Source organism: Dromaius novaehollandiae, chromosome 20 (assembly GCF_036370855.1).
Source record: "Dromaius novaehollandiae isolate bDroNov1 chromosome 20, bDroNov1.hap1, whole genome shotgun sequence".
Taxonomy (NCBI): domain Eukaryota; kingdom Metazoa; phylum Chordata; class Aves; order Casuariiformes; family Dromaiidae; genus Dromaius; species Dromaius novaehollandiae.
In genome coordinates this window covers 7,781,376-7,798,523 of record NC_088117.1, presented here as the reverse complement: position 1 = coordinate 7,798,523, position 17,148 = coordinate 7,781,376, and the positions used below count along the sequence as shown (strand labels likewise).

The 17,148-nt window shown below is 38.2% G+C and overlaps 1 protein-coding gene across 4 annotated transcripts in view; it reads right to left on the bottom strand.

The window, feature by feature from the left end:
- Positions 1-17,148, bottom strand: part of SPTAN1 (spectrin alpha, non-erythrocytic 1) — a 53,425-nt gene that overhangs the window by 15,135 nt on the left and 21,142 nt on the right. For 3 of the 4 annotated variants that reach the window (XM_026110763.2, XM_064523724.1, XM_064523723.1), the window contains exons 17-36: positions 16,803-17,046; positions 16,355-16,477; positions 15,484-15,701; positions 14,643-14,735; positions 14,129-14,263; positions 13,502-13,650; positions 12,120-12,179; positions 9,568-9,766; positions 8,239-8,343; positions 7,441-7,464; positions 7,056-7,091; positions 5,202-5,249; positions 4,334-4,425; positions 3,798-3,942; positions 3,497-3,678; positions 3,219-3,318; positions 2,907-3,104; positions 2,636-2,782; positions 1,946-2,049; positions 1,640-1,802 (exon numbers count right to left, since the gene is read on the bottom strand). In XM_026110763.2, coding sequence (XP_025966548.1) covers positions 1,640-1,802; positions 1,946-2,049; positions 2,636-2,782; positions 2,907-3,104; positions 3,219-3,318; positions 3,497-3,678; positions 3,798-3,942; positions 4,334-4,425; positions 5,202-5,249; positions 7,056-7,091; positions 7,441-7,464; positions 8,239-8,343; positions 9,568-9,766; positions 12,120-12,179; positions 13,502-13,650; positions 14,129-14,263; positions 14,643-14,735; positions 15,484-15,701; positions 16,355-16,477; positions 16,803-17,046 — 2,565 coding nt within the window. The remainder of the gene's footprint in view (positions 1-1,639; positions 1,803-1,945; positions 2,050-2,635; positions 2,783-2,906; positions 3,105-3,218; positions 3,319-3,496; positions 3,679-3,797; positions 3,943-4,333; positions 4,426-5,201; positions 5,250-7,055; positions 7,092-7,440; positions 7,465-8,238; positions 8,344-9,567; positions 9,767-12,119; positions 12,180-13,501; positions 13,651-14,128; positions 14,264-14,642; positions 14,736-15,483; positions 15,702-16,354; positions 16,478-16,802; positions 17,047-17,148) is intronic. The other variant, XM_026110766.2, reaches the window with a different exon arrangement.

Sequence of the window (17,148 nt, the reverse complement as noted above, 5' to 3'; positions counted from 1 at the left end):
TGAAAACTTTTCTCTGCTGAGATGAGAGCACCATGAGAACAATAGGAGCCTTGGTATGGGAGGAAGTATACAATTCTCTCTCACATATACACGCATCCATCCACCCACCCTCCAGGAAGATAACAATAGCACATAAAGGACAAGACAGAATTTACAAGTATTAACTGGAAATGCTAGTAACACTGGACATGGGTATACAATGCCCTGAGAGAATGGAACGAAAGGAAATGTTAGATTAGAAATAAAAAGATGGAAAATACTATAGCACTGGCATGAGAAATTCTGCATGAACTGCTTTATCTTGGAAATGGTTAATCCTGAATGCTGAGATTATGAAAACACATCCTCTAAAGCTAAGTTTACCGACATGTAAAATTCAATCAAAAAGTAACACAAAGCTGCCAATTGCCTATCTCCACATAATTACTACTGCAACAAATCTAACAAGAATTTTTAAATATAAATCAAATTTTTCTTTAAAAAAAACACAAACAAAAAAAAAGAAAAAACACACACCACAGATGTACCACAGCCTAAAGTGATAAACACAGTGCTTCCCTCCTTCCTTTCTCTAGGTTGCTTCCTTCCCTATTTCATTTGTTCCACCTTCTCCTTCCACATATCCTCATTTTACTCCACTAGGTCTATCACCTTTATTGATTCCTCTGCCTTCAGCAATTTTAATTTTACAAACACAAGCTGACAGAGTTGACATCATATGTCATGGGTTTATTATCACAACAAAAAGGAGGATGACAGCCCCAATTGCCAAACTTCTGAAAAAGGAGGATAGCAACCAATTTTTCTATGGACTAGCTGCTAAAAAAATGAAACAAAACAAAAAAGACCAATCACTACTAATTATCTAATGCACCACAAACTAAACAGATCATGCAGAACACACCTGCAAAACAAATATGTAAATAAATGATTGCTGAAGAGGCATTAACAAAAAAAGCCACATCCATAACATGAAGATCAATAGCTGTACCTGGATGAACGTCAATAACTATTAGCAAACAAAGAGATTGGATGAACTGATGGATGGAGCAACAGACTGCAACCAGACCTTGTGCTCACACATAAGCTATACAAAGAAAACAAATTCACATACCAGGGCTAGTCCAAACTACAAAACTTACCAGCAGTTTGGAAAGCTATAAAACAGATTGAGAAAAGAAGTAGTTCAGTGCATTCATACTACCTCATAAGCCAGTACTAAAACATACGAGGTAACTTAAATGATTATTCCTTAACACTGAAAAATGAATGAGACTTCATATTTTAGAATGTAAGACAGATGAGACCTGGGAACTTGATTTCTTTATTTTGTTAACTAGATGCTAGGAAAAAAGACAATACCTCCTCAGAGGTTTCTTCAGGAAGCTTGCTGCTGTGGATACTACATATCTTATTAACGGTATACATTAATTATTAACTAGTGAGTTCTATTTTGGGCCTTCATTCATGCATAATGCAACTTCCATTTTCTCCTTGTAAAAGGGAGATTGTGCCCAACACGATGCATTATTCTCTTATCATGGAAGAAGGATTCCTCTGAGCATATTCTTTCAAAACAGGGTATGCTTTGTAGAGTTACAGTTTTCATTCTGATTTTTGAGCTGAAAAACACATTCACCTGGATATTTGTGGGATCCTTATAAGACTCATCACTTGCAGTTTGGAGCTTTTCACTGATCCAAGCTTCTATTTCATCAACATCACGACTGAACTGTTGGAGAGTCTGAGATTCTCCCAGCTTAGATCTCTTTTCAATCATTTGAGCTTTCAGACGACGCCACCTGTACACAATTAAATACACACATAACATGAAAAACTAAGATTGCACATGGCATCATGTTCAACAGCTACAAAATTATGTCATGGAATGTTCTTTCTCAGTCAGTATCCACATCCCATCTAACAGGGTGACCACTCTACTGACCTGTCCAGAACCTCGTTGCGTCTGTTAGCAATGACTCCTTTCGCGTAATGATCGGCAGAAATCAGCTGGTCAGCAAAAGACTGCAAGACAGCAATTTTCTCTTCCTATTCAAAACAGGAGCCATTAATTAGAACTGTGTTACCTTAAACAAAGCCAAGTGATGATCAGGGTCAGGAATGGAACGAGATTTTTTTTTTTTTTAATAAATACACATTATTGTAAATGTGAGTCTCTAAAGGAATACCACCTTCTGCAGGACTGCAGTATTCAACTTAAGAACCTCTTTCACATGTAGCAGTTAAGAGAAATGTATCTTTTGGACTTCAAGCTAAAGCAGTATGAACTCTCAATAAAAGCAGGCAGTTTTCCTCTAGGAGGAACTGAAAATATATTTACCTTTCTGTTACCTGTGTGTAAACACACACAGAAAAAAACCCAAAAACAAAAAACCCCACACTTCAAGCCAGTAAGCCATTTACACGAATACTTATCATTCCTACACCATAGCTGCAGGAAATGAAAGACATCAACACATCCACATCTGCATTAGCCACTTGTAATCTGCTGTAGATCCCAAATAACTAAGTATTTAGAACCATGAAGTCGTATGTGGTGAGTAAGCACTTGTTGTTAATAATCTGTATAAGAAAAATTGAACCATCTTCCCCTCGCTTTATCTATACTCCTCACCTGGACGTTGATTGCTTTATCAAAATCTTCATGCTTCTTGATGAGTGCCTCCACGCTGTCTAAGGAGTCTCCTTTATCTTCTGTATTTAGGAAAGCCTCTCGGGCAGCCATCCAGTTTTCAGCCTGTTCACAGTCTCGGTGAAACAGCTAAAGGAGAAAAAACTCCGAAGTGTGAGACAAACAGACCATGAGCACTAGCCATCACTATGAAACAATAAACTTCCTAACAGAAGGAGGAATTATTTTTCTTTTTCAAAATGCAGCACAGTACCTGTAATTCTAGACATTGGTCTAGCATCATTCTGCGCTGCACCCAGGCCTTCTCTAGGTCTGTCCTTTCTTGATCTAGAATATCCAGTTTTTCCTTGATCTCTGGGCTAGCATAGTGTCCATGAGCCAGAAGCTGTTGTCCAAACTGTTCAAATGCCTGGAAAGTGCCGGCCCTGGCATCTATTTCAGTGCGGTGTTCCTGCAAGAGACAGAATTGATCTATTTTTGGAACTATAAATGGAAAGTCTCAGAAAAAGAAACATCTGTTGATGCTTTTGTAGATGCTTATATACATTTATGAACTTTCACACACCTGGTGCCTTTCCAGTAAAGCCTCAGCTCCGGTCACATCCTTTGCAAGTTCATCTGAGGACACCAGGCCTCGGATTCCATTGATCCAAGACATAAGGTCCCTGTAAACACACATTAATAGAGATTTTTTTTCCTTCCCTCCACTGAAGTAAGCCAGAATAGGAAAAGCAATTCCTTTTCCAACCCTCCCTGGAAATATTCCTGCGGAACAGTGAACCATACACACTTCGCTAGTAATATACATGAGATGGATACTGGGGGGCAGGGAGTGGTTTTCACCTGAAATCACTGAGGAAACGCTGCAGGTCGTGAGAATCTCCAAGCTTCTCTTTGCGCTGATCAGCACGTTTTCCCAGACTGTTCCAAGCCTGGTTCAACTCGGTACATTTTTCTTGGAGATCTTCAGCAGATTCTGGATGTGACTGGATCAGACGCTGGGCAGTTTCACCGAGAGAATTCACCTAGAATTAGAGAAAGAAGAATAAACACAATGAAGACAAAAAAGCTCTTTTCTATAGTTTGATCATTTCTGCTGGATAAAGAGAAGAAGCTCTCGGTTTTGTCTCCCTCTTGATCTCACCTTATCTCCAAGAGCTGCCAAGTCTCTCTCAAAACCTTCATGTTTGCGCTGCAGAGCCTGCACACTGGCCAAGTCATGTCCATAATTGTCTGTATTTAATGCTTGATTTTTCTCCTCTATCCATTCTTTTGTTTCATCAGCATCTCTGATTTGAGCGAAGGGAAGGTGAAAAGAGAATTAAAATGAAGACCATCCTAGGACCTTTGTTATCTACCAAGTCACCTATTTTCAGAGAAGCTCAAGTATCTGACAGCTCCACTAAATGGATTTTCCAAGATGATACAGACAAACTTTGGCAAAATAGGACAGTACCCCAGATCTATCAGCCCCTCAGCACTTCCACGCTTTTGTGTTAACTAGCTTTCCTTTTTCTAGCAAGCACATAAAGAATTTTTGTTGCACCACTGGCTGGTCCAACTTCCACTGAACAAGCTAGGGGTTGGAATATGAGTTATTTGGAATAGGTCCCAGTATGTTTTTGACCTCTTATAATCTGTTTTATTGAATTAAGACCAAATATGATATAAACACCCCACCTGTGGAATCTCTGGACTTCATGAGCACTGCCCAGCAGCTGACTTCGTTCCTCTGCCAACTGCTGCAAGGATCTCCAGCGCTCATTCAATTCCTGCACAAAAAGAACCCCTGATATTGCAGAGTACAGTTTCCAGCATTTTTGTTTAAACAAGAAACTCTTGTGTTGGGCTCACTGAAGCTTTATGATGCCAAACAAAAAAATTTACTATCCAACAACATTTTGTTCGCTTTGCTTTCACAACAACCTTTCTCTGAAGGTACAAAAACGTTTCAGCTTCTCCTTCAAAGGATCCTGTAAACCTGTATTTCAGCTGACCTAAAAATAAATAGTGAAAACAATGATCCCCAGCTTTTTTCATTCTGCTGACTTCTGCAAACATACCAATGACCCCTTCTTCATCCCCATCTTTACAGGCTTTATTTCAGGGATCTGCCAAGATTACAAAATAGCAATGTTGGAATATTTCCTAAAATAGCTGCACCTCAGGGTTTTAGCATATGTAAGCAAATTTCATCAAGCAGTCAATAAAATAAAGGAAAGGTCAAGACTGGCTTTTCACTACAGGTGAAGGTCTAGCTACAGAATTTCTGTGCATGCAATTACTATATCCTGCTTAACTCCACAAGAAAGCACAAATTCAAGTAACCTAGCAAAATAAAAGCATTGTAAGGGTTTCTCCTGGGAGGGAAAAACAAGTTATTAACATCCTGATATAGCCTGAGAGGCAAATGCTGTATTTCAATACTTCTTTCTACAAGTTCATCCAGAAGGATTTATAAAAGGTACTGAGAGACAGAAAATATGGAAAGGGAGGGTGAAACAAAGTTCTTAGCTTTTAAATCAGTTTTCAAAAGCTGTTTTATTACCTTGATGGAGTTAAAGGTTGCCACAGTGTGTACCATCAAACGTGCTGACTGTATGAAAAGGTGGAAATAATAAAAATGTAGCATTAAGTCATATCCTACCAATCAGAGCCAAAATCAGATTAAAATGCCTTAAAAATCCATAATCACTTGGCATAGATCAACTTTATAGAACGTAGGAAAAAAGCAATATCCTACATTTTAAGTTTCCGCGAAAATTTGAATTCTTTAAATACTTCTTTAAAAGTGTTTTGAATACACTGTTGTTTAATATGAAACAGGAAGTAAACAATAAGAAAATAAATGTAAATAAACTAAAAAGGCAACTAAAAATATTTATCTGCAATACCTAAAGTATAATAGATCAGAGTACAAATTCTTAGTGATTTACATGTGAACATTATCTTATTAGTGCAAATTAAAACAAGCAACAACAGCCTTAATGAGGACAGAAAAGAGAAAATTAAACACAACATTTGATAAGGCGATTAAAAATACCCCCAAAATTCAGTCCCATGGACAGAGAACATTAATTGCCCAAACTGTTCAACTTCTGGCATAGTTTTTTTACAAAATCAACTAAACAGTTAATTCAAGTATTTTTAGAGCACAAGATGACATTCAAAATTGGCGAAGGCTCACTAGAAAGAGAATAACCAATTCCCTCTGATGCCCAATGTCTTTTTCTGAAAAATACGTATTACTTGCAAAATTCATCCCTTTGCAGACATGCACAGAGAACTTATACTGTGTTAAGTTACTATGAGACAACCATTCAATGTACATATTTATCAATGTACAGATTTATCCAAAAAAATCACTAAATACGTCTTGTTGACAAGGCTATATTTTCTACAGTGCTGTCAAATCATAGCACGTTCAGCTGTTTTTCCTATACGTGCACAGTTTAAAAGATGCACAAGCAGCTTTAAGTCTAAGAGGGTGGATGTAAAACATGAAACATGGGAATGAAATTTTATAGAGGAAAGCACAATGTTGGGTAATATCAAAAATATTCAAAATATTTTCATGCATCAATGGGTAACAACTATTCCACTGTAAACGACTAATGAATGGATAAAGTTTTCTTCTACTCTTGTAAAAGATGAGCTAGAGATGAATAATGGAAGACAAAGATACTGCTCTACATACAGCATATTCCTTCCTAAAGGAATATTGATACAAATGGCTTTGACTTTCAGGAATAAAAACATTTCTTTCTGGTCTCCGGATAAAAAAGAAATAATGCCAAGTTAATGAGGAAGATTTTGCATCCAGTGGCTGCTTTAATAGTTAAAAGTGTTGGTATAAAAACTGCAGTTAGTCTCAATAGTAAAGCCTCTAAGCAAAAAAGAGTAACCTTGCAGAGAAGTAAAAAATGGTCTGCCAGTATTACTAGTAATTTCTATGGCTACAGCAATTCTGTTACCGTCTCAGTTATCCTCGTAATCATGCCCCAAGATAGAGAGCTGACCTAAAAGTCACTTAACTTTGCCTAGGTGGCTTTTACTTTCTTTTTTTTAAAAAAAACAAACAAGTGGTATCTATATGGCATCTTTATAGATCAACAGAGAATTTGTATGCAGGTATATGAAGGTGAATTCCTAGTGAATACTCTATAGGTTTTGGCAACATGTTTGGTGAAGTAAGCAAGTAAAGTGAAATGAAATTCTCTAACCCCAAATCATGATCAATTCTAATGCTTGCTGAGATTAGGACACTACTGACACCACTCTGTCAATTGTCTTAAAGGCGGGAGGAGGGCACATGAGAGGGTGCATGGTCCAGAAAAAGATGATGTGCTGTAGTTCTTGTTTTACTTTCCTGTTTGGCATGCCACTAAATAATGACACCTACCTTCCAAGGAGAAGCTGTCTTAGAATCAGTTTCATCCTGTTTGAAAATGTGAAGACATAACTTTAAATGTACAAAGAAAATAAGAAGCGAAATCTAAAACTATCAGAATACATTAAAAATCCTTGGGATAGTTCTCCACGTTCACTCCCTGATACAGTAAATCCGTTGTTATAAATAAGCATTTGCATCATCTTTGGGTTATCTTGCTCTGCGTCGGTTTGGGGCGGGGGGGAAAATGGATCAAAGATAATCTTTTTATATCCATTCAAAGTCATTATCTAGAATGAGTTCCTTCATGAAAATGAATTACGATTATGGCTGCACTTTTACCTCGTACATTCCATATTGTTATAATTGCCACGCTGTCTCAGAAATTAACACTTACCCTGGGCATCATACCATAGACTTCCTGCAAAGGAAAAACAGAGGCAGTTAGTTATTTTCTACAGAATGGCTAGGGAAATTTTATTATTTTTGAGAAAGGGAAGATATCAGAAGACGTGCTGCTGTCCTTTGAGATAGCTTCTTCTACAAATCAATTATCAGCATGTTATTAAACCAAACAGTGCTCATACCACCTAAACGTGCAGCAGAAATGGGAGTTTGACTACTCAATAGATCTACCTAACATATCATCTTAAAGATCAAAAATAATGAAGCTGCTTCCATATTCTGCTGATACTGGATAGAATTATTTACAGAAACAGGAATGTATATGGAAACTTAGCAAAAAATAGTAATTAAAAAAAGCACTGTAAATTGAGCTCGCTCTTTAATTTTTTTTCTTTAGCATTATCCCCATTTAACTGTGATGAAATGAAGGCAAAAATTCCCGATTTATATGAAGCGAGATTAATGCAGGGCTTCTCCATGACTTTTAATATCACTTTAATGACTGGAAGTCCTTATGGGGGAGGGGGGGAAGCTACGGACAGTGCTGTTTGCTGTAGCACTGTTTAAAAAGAAACAATTCAAATGGTAAACCTGTGATGGCCACACTACAAGGGTTAAGTGTCTTGTTAGAATAACAGTAGTATCAGACGAGAGAGCAAAAATGAACATCTAGAATCTTGCAGCGAGTCTTTACATGCACAAGGGGAAGACAATGGAAAAGACAGCAAAGAAAGGAAGAAATTCTTTTGCTTCTCAACAGCATTAGACCAAGTCAGAAAGAAAAGCAGACCTGTTGCTGTACTGCTTGCACTTCATCTGCCATCAACCCTTCTGATTCCAGATCATTTGCAACCTTGTTTATGTCCTTCAGACGCGATTCATTAGCTTTTAAATCCTGCATGGAACAGCAAAATATCCCAAAATGAACATTCACGTAAGCAAAGCATGTGGATCAAGTTTACACAAGCAGAGGTGCCAAAAAGTACCCAGTCTGTGAACAGCAGGAATTTAGCCCACTTGATCTTTACAGTTACCAATGTACATACAATGTACAAGAACCTATACCGAGAACTGCTAGTTTTCGGTATCAATGGATTAAAGAAACCCACTATCAGTTTTCCATACACAAAATTAATGAATGATCAGCAATGGAATTAACTTTGAAACTGTCAGGGATTAACAAGATGAAGATCAAAAGCTATCAACCATATTCTAGATAAATAAGCTAGAAGGGAAGCAACTTAAAATGTAATATTATTAATACTCTTAAATATGTCCAGACAAACAGACAAACAAAAAGCTTTCTATAAAGCAGGAAGGGAAGCTGTTTAAAAAAGCAATAGTGGGGAAATTACATTTAGATTTTAAGGTTTAAGGGACGTCACAGTTTAAGTTCAACAACTAGTTAAAAAAAAAAAAAAAAAAAGGTATCCTCTTTTCACCTACAGCATTAGGTTGGCTCAAGTTGTTTGTTAGCTATTACATTTGCAGCTTGCAGGTTAGCGTCCACAGAATTATCAAATCACTGGCTTTTCCAATGTATAAGTTCAGGTGTCTTTGCATTTCAGCATGCAGTATCTTACTGAAGTGGACAGAACAAATATATCTGCCCAAGCAACTTTTTCTTGTGCACAGAATAAACAGGGACTGCATACATTGGGAGAAGACAAAAAGAACCAACACCCAAAGCCAACCAACACTTTGAAGCAGACACAATTATTATTTCACATCTTACAAAACACTACAGATGAGAACTAAAACACACTCTTCCTTTCAACAAAAGGGAAGAATAGCTTAAATGGAGATTATGCTTTGCACAGAAGAAAACTGTTGCAAAAGATGGCAAGTTCTATATTCAAGTGTTATAAAAAGATTTACTGTTCTCTGGGAGCTGGGAAGCATGTAGCAACCTGGAAACCGTAACCAAACTGAAGACACCTTGGAACCTGATTCTTCTCTATACTCACACAGATCAGAATAAAAATATTTTTGTTTGCATAAGAACTATGTTTCTTTTTCAAGTATACTCAGTGATGAAAGAACTATCATAGACATGTAAGCAGGAAGTCAGAGGGGAAGGATCTAAACCCAACACTGATAATGCAGCATTACAGCATACCTTCTGAAAATCATCAAATTTCTTCTGCAGCACCTCCACCTGCTCCAGATCAGCACCAACTTCCTCATTTGTGAGTGCGGCTTCCTTCTCATTGATCCATTGTTGAAGCTCATTAGCCTCACGGAAAAGCATAAATTTTTTGCAGCTTTTTTCTAGCATACCTTTACGCTTTTCTCCCAGCTCAAGAAGAGAATGATACCTGGAACAAGCAGAAAAGGAAGGCAGGGAGACAGTCAGATTTATATAAGCAGAGTCACAGTAATTAAACATGTACTGGTAGCACCAAAGATGTGGGAAATCCCTGCAAGTCTACACACTCTTCACATTTGTATGTGATTAGGTAAGTGTAAACTGTAAAACTGTACATGTTTCCCCTCTACATGGGTAAGTACACTGAAACAAGACCTTTCAAATGGAAGACTTCCAGTAGGCCAGGGCAAAAACCTAAACCACAGTTTATTTCAGGGTTATGCTCTTAAGCTACAGCAGCACTGCCATGCAGGGATGAATCCATACAGCATAAGGTACACAAGGAAAAGAGCTTACTTTCTGAGAACGTATTCTCCTATAGTACATCAAGTTTGCCATGAGATTATTAAGATCCCCTAGGCTCACCGCTGTTGGACACAAAATATCTCACCTAGCCATTACTCAGGGCAAAATCTGCTGAATACTTTCCCAAGATGATACTTCTTTGATAATGCAAATACCTTCAAATGTGTGGAAGACTCATCTACTTGATTTTACTTACGCTGTTTTTCTATCTGTGGAATTCCCAACATCATCAGTGAAATTACTCCTTGTTTACATTAGAGTATGTGTGAAGTAAAACCTCAAAAATTTGTTTGAACAGGCAAATTAGCCTTAAAAGACCAACACGGAAGTATAACAGCATCACTGTTTTAAAAAGCACAAAACTAAAGTCTCCTATTTGATTACTGACACCAACAAGACACAGACAATCCTACAACACCTTTCCCAAGCTATCGCTTAAAAAACCAACAAAACTTGTATGTTCATTACTGCTACTAAATTACAAGTTTCCTTACAAGTATAATGCCCATTTTTAAAAAACCTGCAACTCAGAAAAGCCACCCTTAACATTCATTATCACCCTATATTAAGTCTTCTGGAAGATGAGAAATTCTAGCTGCACCTATATGCTTTTTACATACTGAATCAGATTGTAGGTTGATCTAGTACAGTGATTAACAGCAGCAACTAATTCTCTTTAATAAGCCATGAATATGTCCATTTTGACGTTATTAAATCAGTTAATACAAGACATTGCTGAGACACCTGCAGGAGCCTCAAATGGGGAAAGGGCAGCCGTACAATGTTTTCACTTGTCACCTTGGAGCGCACATGCAGTTACTGAGCAGTTACAACTCCCAACTAGAAGAGGTAGCACCTTCCTAACCTCTACCTCAGAGGCGACAGTCTGTTGAAGAAAAGCCTTTATGCCTTGGGCAGGAGTGTCTATACATGAAACTGATAATCAGCTCTAGGTCCTTCCATGAAGCAGTCTTCATGGTTTCCTTTCTATCCTGGATTTTAAGTTAAGACTAAATAGAAAGGAACTAAGAATCTTTCCATATTAGGTTTGAATGGAAGCATTCTACTCTGATCTGAATGAGCTATTGTATGCAGGAAACGCTAAGTTTTAAAGCCTGGCTAACTGGAGAAGTTCACTTCAGCATACAATTTTAGGTATTAAATACTTATAAAGCTCATAGAGGATCTGGGGCCAAATCCCTTTAGAAGCAGATCTTCTCCCAAGCTTACTTTGCAACAGTTCACAGAGGTTAACACAATGCTTTCACTTTAGACTCTCAAGAAATGTCCTCTACGAAAAAGCAGCGCGGCACAGCCCCGGAACACTATTCCTTTGGATCACCTGGCGACTTTCAAGAGCACAATGCAAAGTTGATATTTTTCCAGCAGATTTGAACACAAGTTTTAAAATTAGGTTAACATTATAGTAACAAACAATCATCCTATATAAACAAACTAATATTTTTTGACTACCCAGCATAAACGTTATTTTAACTATGATAACCCCACCTTTTCAAACATGTAAGGCACTCATAATGCAATATGCTATGCACAGGGAGGGAGGGAGAGGGGTGTGTGTGTGTGTGTGTGTGTGTGTACGTACGTACGTGTGTGTGTGTACACACACCTGTACATAAATATATGAAAAATGTAATATTTTTATCTGGACCTCAGAAAACACAAGATATGCATTAAAAAACATCTAGATACTACTCAAGTGTCATTTGGTAAGCAAAATCAGTATAACGGAAAACAACACCATCACCAGTTTAGCAATGCAGAGGTGACCAACAAGATAAGCAGCTGGCTGGATGGCTGGCTGTGAAGAACACATGAAACACATACCAGGGTACTGATCTAAACTAAAATAGTTCACATTGCAGAAATTGCTTCCTTCATGTCTCTTTGGAGCAGCTTTGCCAAAGAAAGAAACAAAGGGAGAATGAGCAGTGACAGTATGGAGACAGCATGGTTTAGAAAGGACTAATCCTACTCACAGTTCTTCGACCTGTTTCATACGCAGAGATACACTGCCGACTTCCTTAGTTATGAGAGTCCTGCACAGACAGAGGGAGCACAGCAAATGCATGCAAAAAATTAGTCAGATTAACAAAAATAATGAAAGCAGCAGCTCCATCCATGGGTTGTCTGTGGTAGGAGACGGTTAAGAGTTCACATTTAAATGGAGAAAATCAGGTGTCATTCAAAAGCAAACACAGCAAATCAGACTAGGAGTGCAAATCACATAAGGAAACCTCATCAGTACAGTTGAACTCTCTCTATAAGGTCTCCTCATTTCCTGACCCTTGTGCCACCATTTGATTTAAAACTGAAGGGCAGGGTTCCCTCTCCTTGGCTCCAAAATAAGGTACTCCTGTTCTAGGTCTTAAAGTACCATGCAAACCCACAAGAAAGTTACACATTATTAAAATCCTGAACCATGTGTCACAATTATCCAACATCCTTTCTTCTCACTGGTATGAGCTATTTTATTAAATTAAAAAAAAAAAATCCCCGAGCTGAAGTAAGTAATCATTGCATGTCATTGTAATAACTGGTGACTCAAAACAACTGAATGTGAAAAAATTCTCATGTAGAGTGACAGCATAATTGTGAAAACAGATGGGAGTATACACAAAACTTTTAGCTTTGGCTTCCAAGTGGCTTGATAAGATGAGCTCATAGCCCACATCTATCGCCTACAGCCCTCACTCAAACTAATCTACAACTACCATGTGTTCTAAGAGGTTATTAGCAAGCGGTCATGCAGCTTTCTCCACTTGCAATAGCAAATTCCTTTTTATTAAAAAAAAAAAAAAAGGGGGGGGGGAGCGGGGGGGGGAAGAGGTTTTAACCCATATAATGGCAACAAATAATGGCACCGCATTTCATGAAAAAAGCAACAAGCTAGTGCCAAAATAGCCACAGGTCCTAGGCACGTCACCTGCAGAGGCAGCCCTATATAGGGAGGGTACTGTACTTTATGTAACCAAATTTAAGAAAGCATTTCAAAACAGATCACACGGTAAGATGTGACGACTACAAATACAAGAGCTGCTTAGGACAGATATAACTCACAAACAAGTTTAAGTTGTTAGGTACAACAACAAAAGGAACACATAAAATATTGAAGTCAGACAGTAAGTTGAGCTCAAGTGTCATGAATTTTACAGTTAAAAAATGGGAGAAGCAACAAGAAAATCTAGAATAAGAATAAAAAGATTCAACAAGGTGTCTCTGGTAAAGGAGCCCCCAGTTTTGCTCCATTTAATCCCTCTCTAGTGTAAGATACATTGACCTAAACTTCTGGCATATGTGAAAGGCAAAGGCTAAGCCAGCAAGTGCTGGGTGGTTCTCATATCTATCAGTTAGATCTTACTGGTTGTCAATTTGCTCCTGTCGTAATGCTATGCTGCCTTGCTCTTCCAGGAGATTCTCTCGGGATGCAGACTGGGCAGGATCTAATTTTTTCACATAGGCAGCTGGTACAAAGCCCTGACGGTCATTAACTTCAACCTTCCACCAGTCCTGAACAAAAAGAAAAATGCGACCAGTATTAGGCAAACATAAAGCAGGGTCTGCAACTGAAAGCTGGGAAATTAGAGGCTTCTTTTAACACAGGAAAGCCATCAATGATCTTAACAGTTTGCTCTTTTTACAGAGGTCATTTCAAACAAACTGCATTTTGAAGAATCTAGGTCCTACTTCCAATTCTCCCCTTGTTTTTGGTCAAAAAATCCTCAATAGCAGGTAAAGAAGTTTTCTCATAGACACATGTCCTACAGCATGTGAAAAAAAATTATTTTTCCAACTTAGAAAAGCTGGCACCTACAAAGGAGTCATGAGAATGAGCTGAAGAGGTACGCCAAAATGCAGAAGGGGAACACGGACTAAGTGTGCAAATGCTTTCACTTCTTTGAATGTTCTTGTTCAAAAACACTACTCGGCCAAACACACGAAACTGAGTGAGCCAAGCAGCTCAGAAAACCAGAAGGTAAGGGCACACCTTGTTAGTGCTGTTGAGTAGGGTCAGGATATCTCCCTTTTTCATAGTCACCTCCCGGGGACTCTTCTCCTGGTAATCATAAAGAGCCAGGACAAGCTCTTTTCCAGTTTCATCATCTGTGGGAGCAACTTGTTGCTAACAAAGATGGAGCAGAAGAAAAATGAGTTAAGATACAGAAATTGTTAAATGTTCACTATAATCAATGTAATTGTCCTAAAAAATATTTCAGCCTTAGTTAAAGCCACTGTAATGCTTTTAAATGGTTTTTGTTGAAATATATGCAAGACAGGCTTGTTTTTAGGTGCTGTCTGGTCTTGAAAACCACCACATTATGCTGTTTCCCTCCAGTGCAACACAGCTGCCTGTTATGATTATGAAAAAAAGACCACTAACTTAGTTATGGGAAAATAAAGTACAGTCTGCAGTAAGTTCTCAACGACAACTGTTATTAAGCTTTTTCTTTACCTTTTGTTGACCCAAGAATTTTAGCAACACAATTAGCATCTTTCCTTACCCTGCATGACTGGGCCTGCTCCCTTAGTGCCTGTATGCTGCTGCCATAAGCAGAAAGATCAGACATCAAAGCTTCATGTTTCTTCAGAAGAGCCTGAAACCAAATGATAAAAACATGTACACCTAGCCATTTTTACAAATGCTATTTGGCTTTAAAATACGTATTTTGGTCCCACACATGGGAATGCGGGTTCTTCAAAGCTGCCAGTCTTGTGACTCTCATGAGACTAACTACTTCTATTTATTCACAGGCTAGATAGTGGTCCTAATGCTTCTGGTGCCTTTCCTCTACCTTATCTCAGAAACATTCTTTTGTTCTGACCAGGGCTACAACATATTGCTCTAGAAATAGCACAAGGCTGAAATCATGCCTTTAAACTGCACTTACTTTCAATGACAATTGCAGTCTGCAGCATCTGGAATGTGGCTTTTGGCCATAGAATGATACCAGTGAAATAACTCTTAGATTAAATAAAATGACTTTCGAACCCAGTGCATTACTGAAAACTGGACTCAGTGAAATGCAACATCTCATTAACAATTTACTGGTATTAACCTCATTACACTTCCTGAAAATCCTGTAACACAGTGAATACAAATGAAAATTTTCTTTGTAATTAGTTTAATATACTGAGCAACAAAATACCATTCATGATAACAAATAAAACAGAAAACAACTATCATCATCTTCTGACTCTGACCCAAAATTCAGCTTGAAGCAAGAATCTTCCACCCTTTTTCACAGGGGTTCCAAAATCAGCACAGCACCTTACTTTTTTTACCACTGGACAAAGTCCACACTCTCCCTGTGCAAAACTGATTCATACAACAGCGTTACACACCTCAGCAGAGTCTTCATCCTTCCCATAATCTGTGCTGCCAACTATGGGCTCTTTTTCCCTCATCCAGGATTCAGCCTCATTAGCATCAGCAAAGTACTGCTGAGCTTGTAGGGAATCCTCTAGATCTTGTCGACGCTGCGATGCCTTAGCTTTCAGAGAGTCCCATTTTTGGTTTAGTTCGTTCAGTTTGGCTTTCACATCCTCAGCAGCAAAATGTCCTAGGTAACAGAAAGGTAAAAAGAGAGGGCCCTGAAGAACTTAAAGATACGAATAACAGAGAAAAATGTTACTTGCACTTCTTAGAGGTCACAGAAGTTAGACCTCTGTAAACCTATCTAGCTATTCTGACTAGAATAATGAAAGCATAATTCAGCTTGTCCTTTTGGCACAGGCTGGAAAACACTGTACCTGTCAATCAAACTATACTAGGAATATTTGAATCATTAAGAACAAAACAAGCTACATCATAACATCTCTTCTTGATGATGAAACGGGACAGGTCATCTCTTTCCAGAAGGAGAGTTTCTACAGCAGACAAATATTATTTCAGACATGCATTCTGAACTGCAGAAGTTAAGAATGCCAAGCCAGAAATAAAGATACGTACTTATATAACAACGTGATTCGCTCTCACTGTCTTTGGGCACGATTATTTCTCACATTATGATTGTGTATCACTGATACAAGCTTTTAACACATTTCTCCAAAACGGAGGCCAAATATCATAGGCATAAAGTTCTCAAATACAGGGCTCTTAAAAGCCCAGATAAAAACAAGCAGTGATGCTTATTTGTACAGGGTCAGAGAACAAAGCACAGTACAAAGAATTCTGAGTTTATGAAAGAGAAAGAATTAAAAGATTGAGACACACCCTCTTCCACCATAGCATTTCCCTTCTGGGTGACTGCTTTAATGCGGGGCTCATGGCCTGCAATTTCTGCTTGCAAAGCTTGATGCTTCTTTAGCAGATTCTGGACACCAATTAAGTCCTTGCCTGAAAGATACAAGACAGTTAATCAGCTAATTCAGAGTCATTAGACTAAACAAAAATTTTAAGGAAGCTGTAATCATTGGCAGACTAACTTGCAGAAAAAGTATTATCACAATCCAGACAGAGCCCTACGGAAATTGAGGTACCAACCAGAACCAGACAAGTAACGTAACAGGAAAAGAACCACAGGTCACAACAAATAGGTAATTCCAGCCACTGTTACTTAAAATAAGTGTTTCAGAAACTGCCAGGGAACGTTCTATAAAGAGATAAATTATAATGGAGCAATTCTATCATCTAAATCCTGGGGATATCAGGATGGACCAACCTCTGTTTGTTGATGCTGCAATAGGTTCTTTCTCCCTAATCCAAGTCTCTTCATCCTCAATATCACGGAAAAGCTGCTGCAGGCGAAGAGAATCTGCAAGTTTCTGCTTGCGAGCTACCATAGGATCCTTCAGAGCTTCATAACGAGCAACTAAAGCTTCTTGTTTCTTCTTGATATTGTCAGCATCAAAGTGTCCAGCATCTTGGAACTGGCGTGCCTGGATGGTAATGCCATCTATACGATCCTAAAATCGGTTCAGCAATAGCATTAGGTCAGAATCACTGCAACATTTCAAGGCTTTTATTATACGCTTGCTATGTTCAGGGACTGAAAACATTCGGACAGG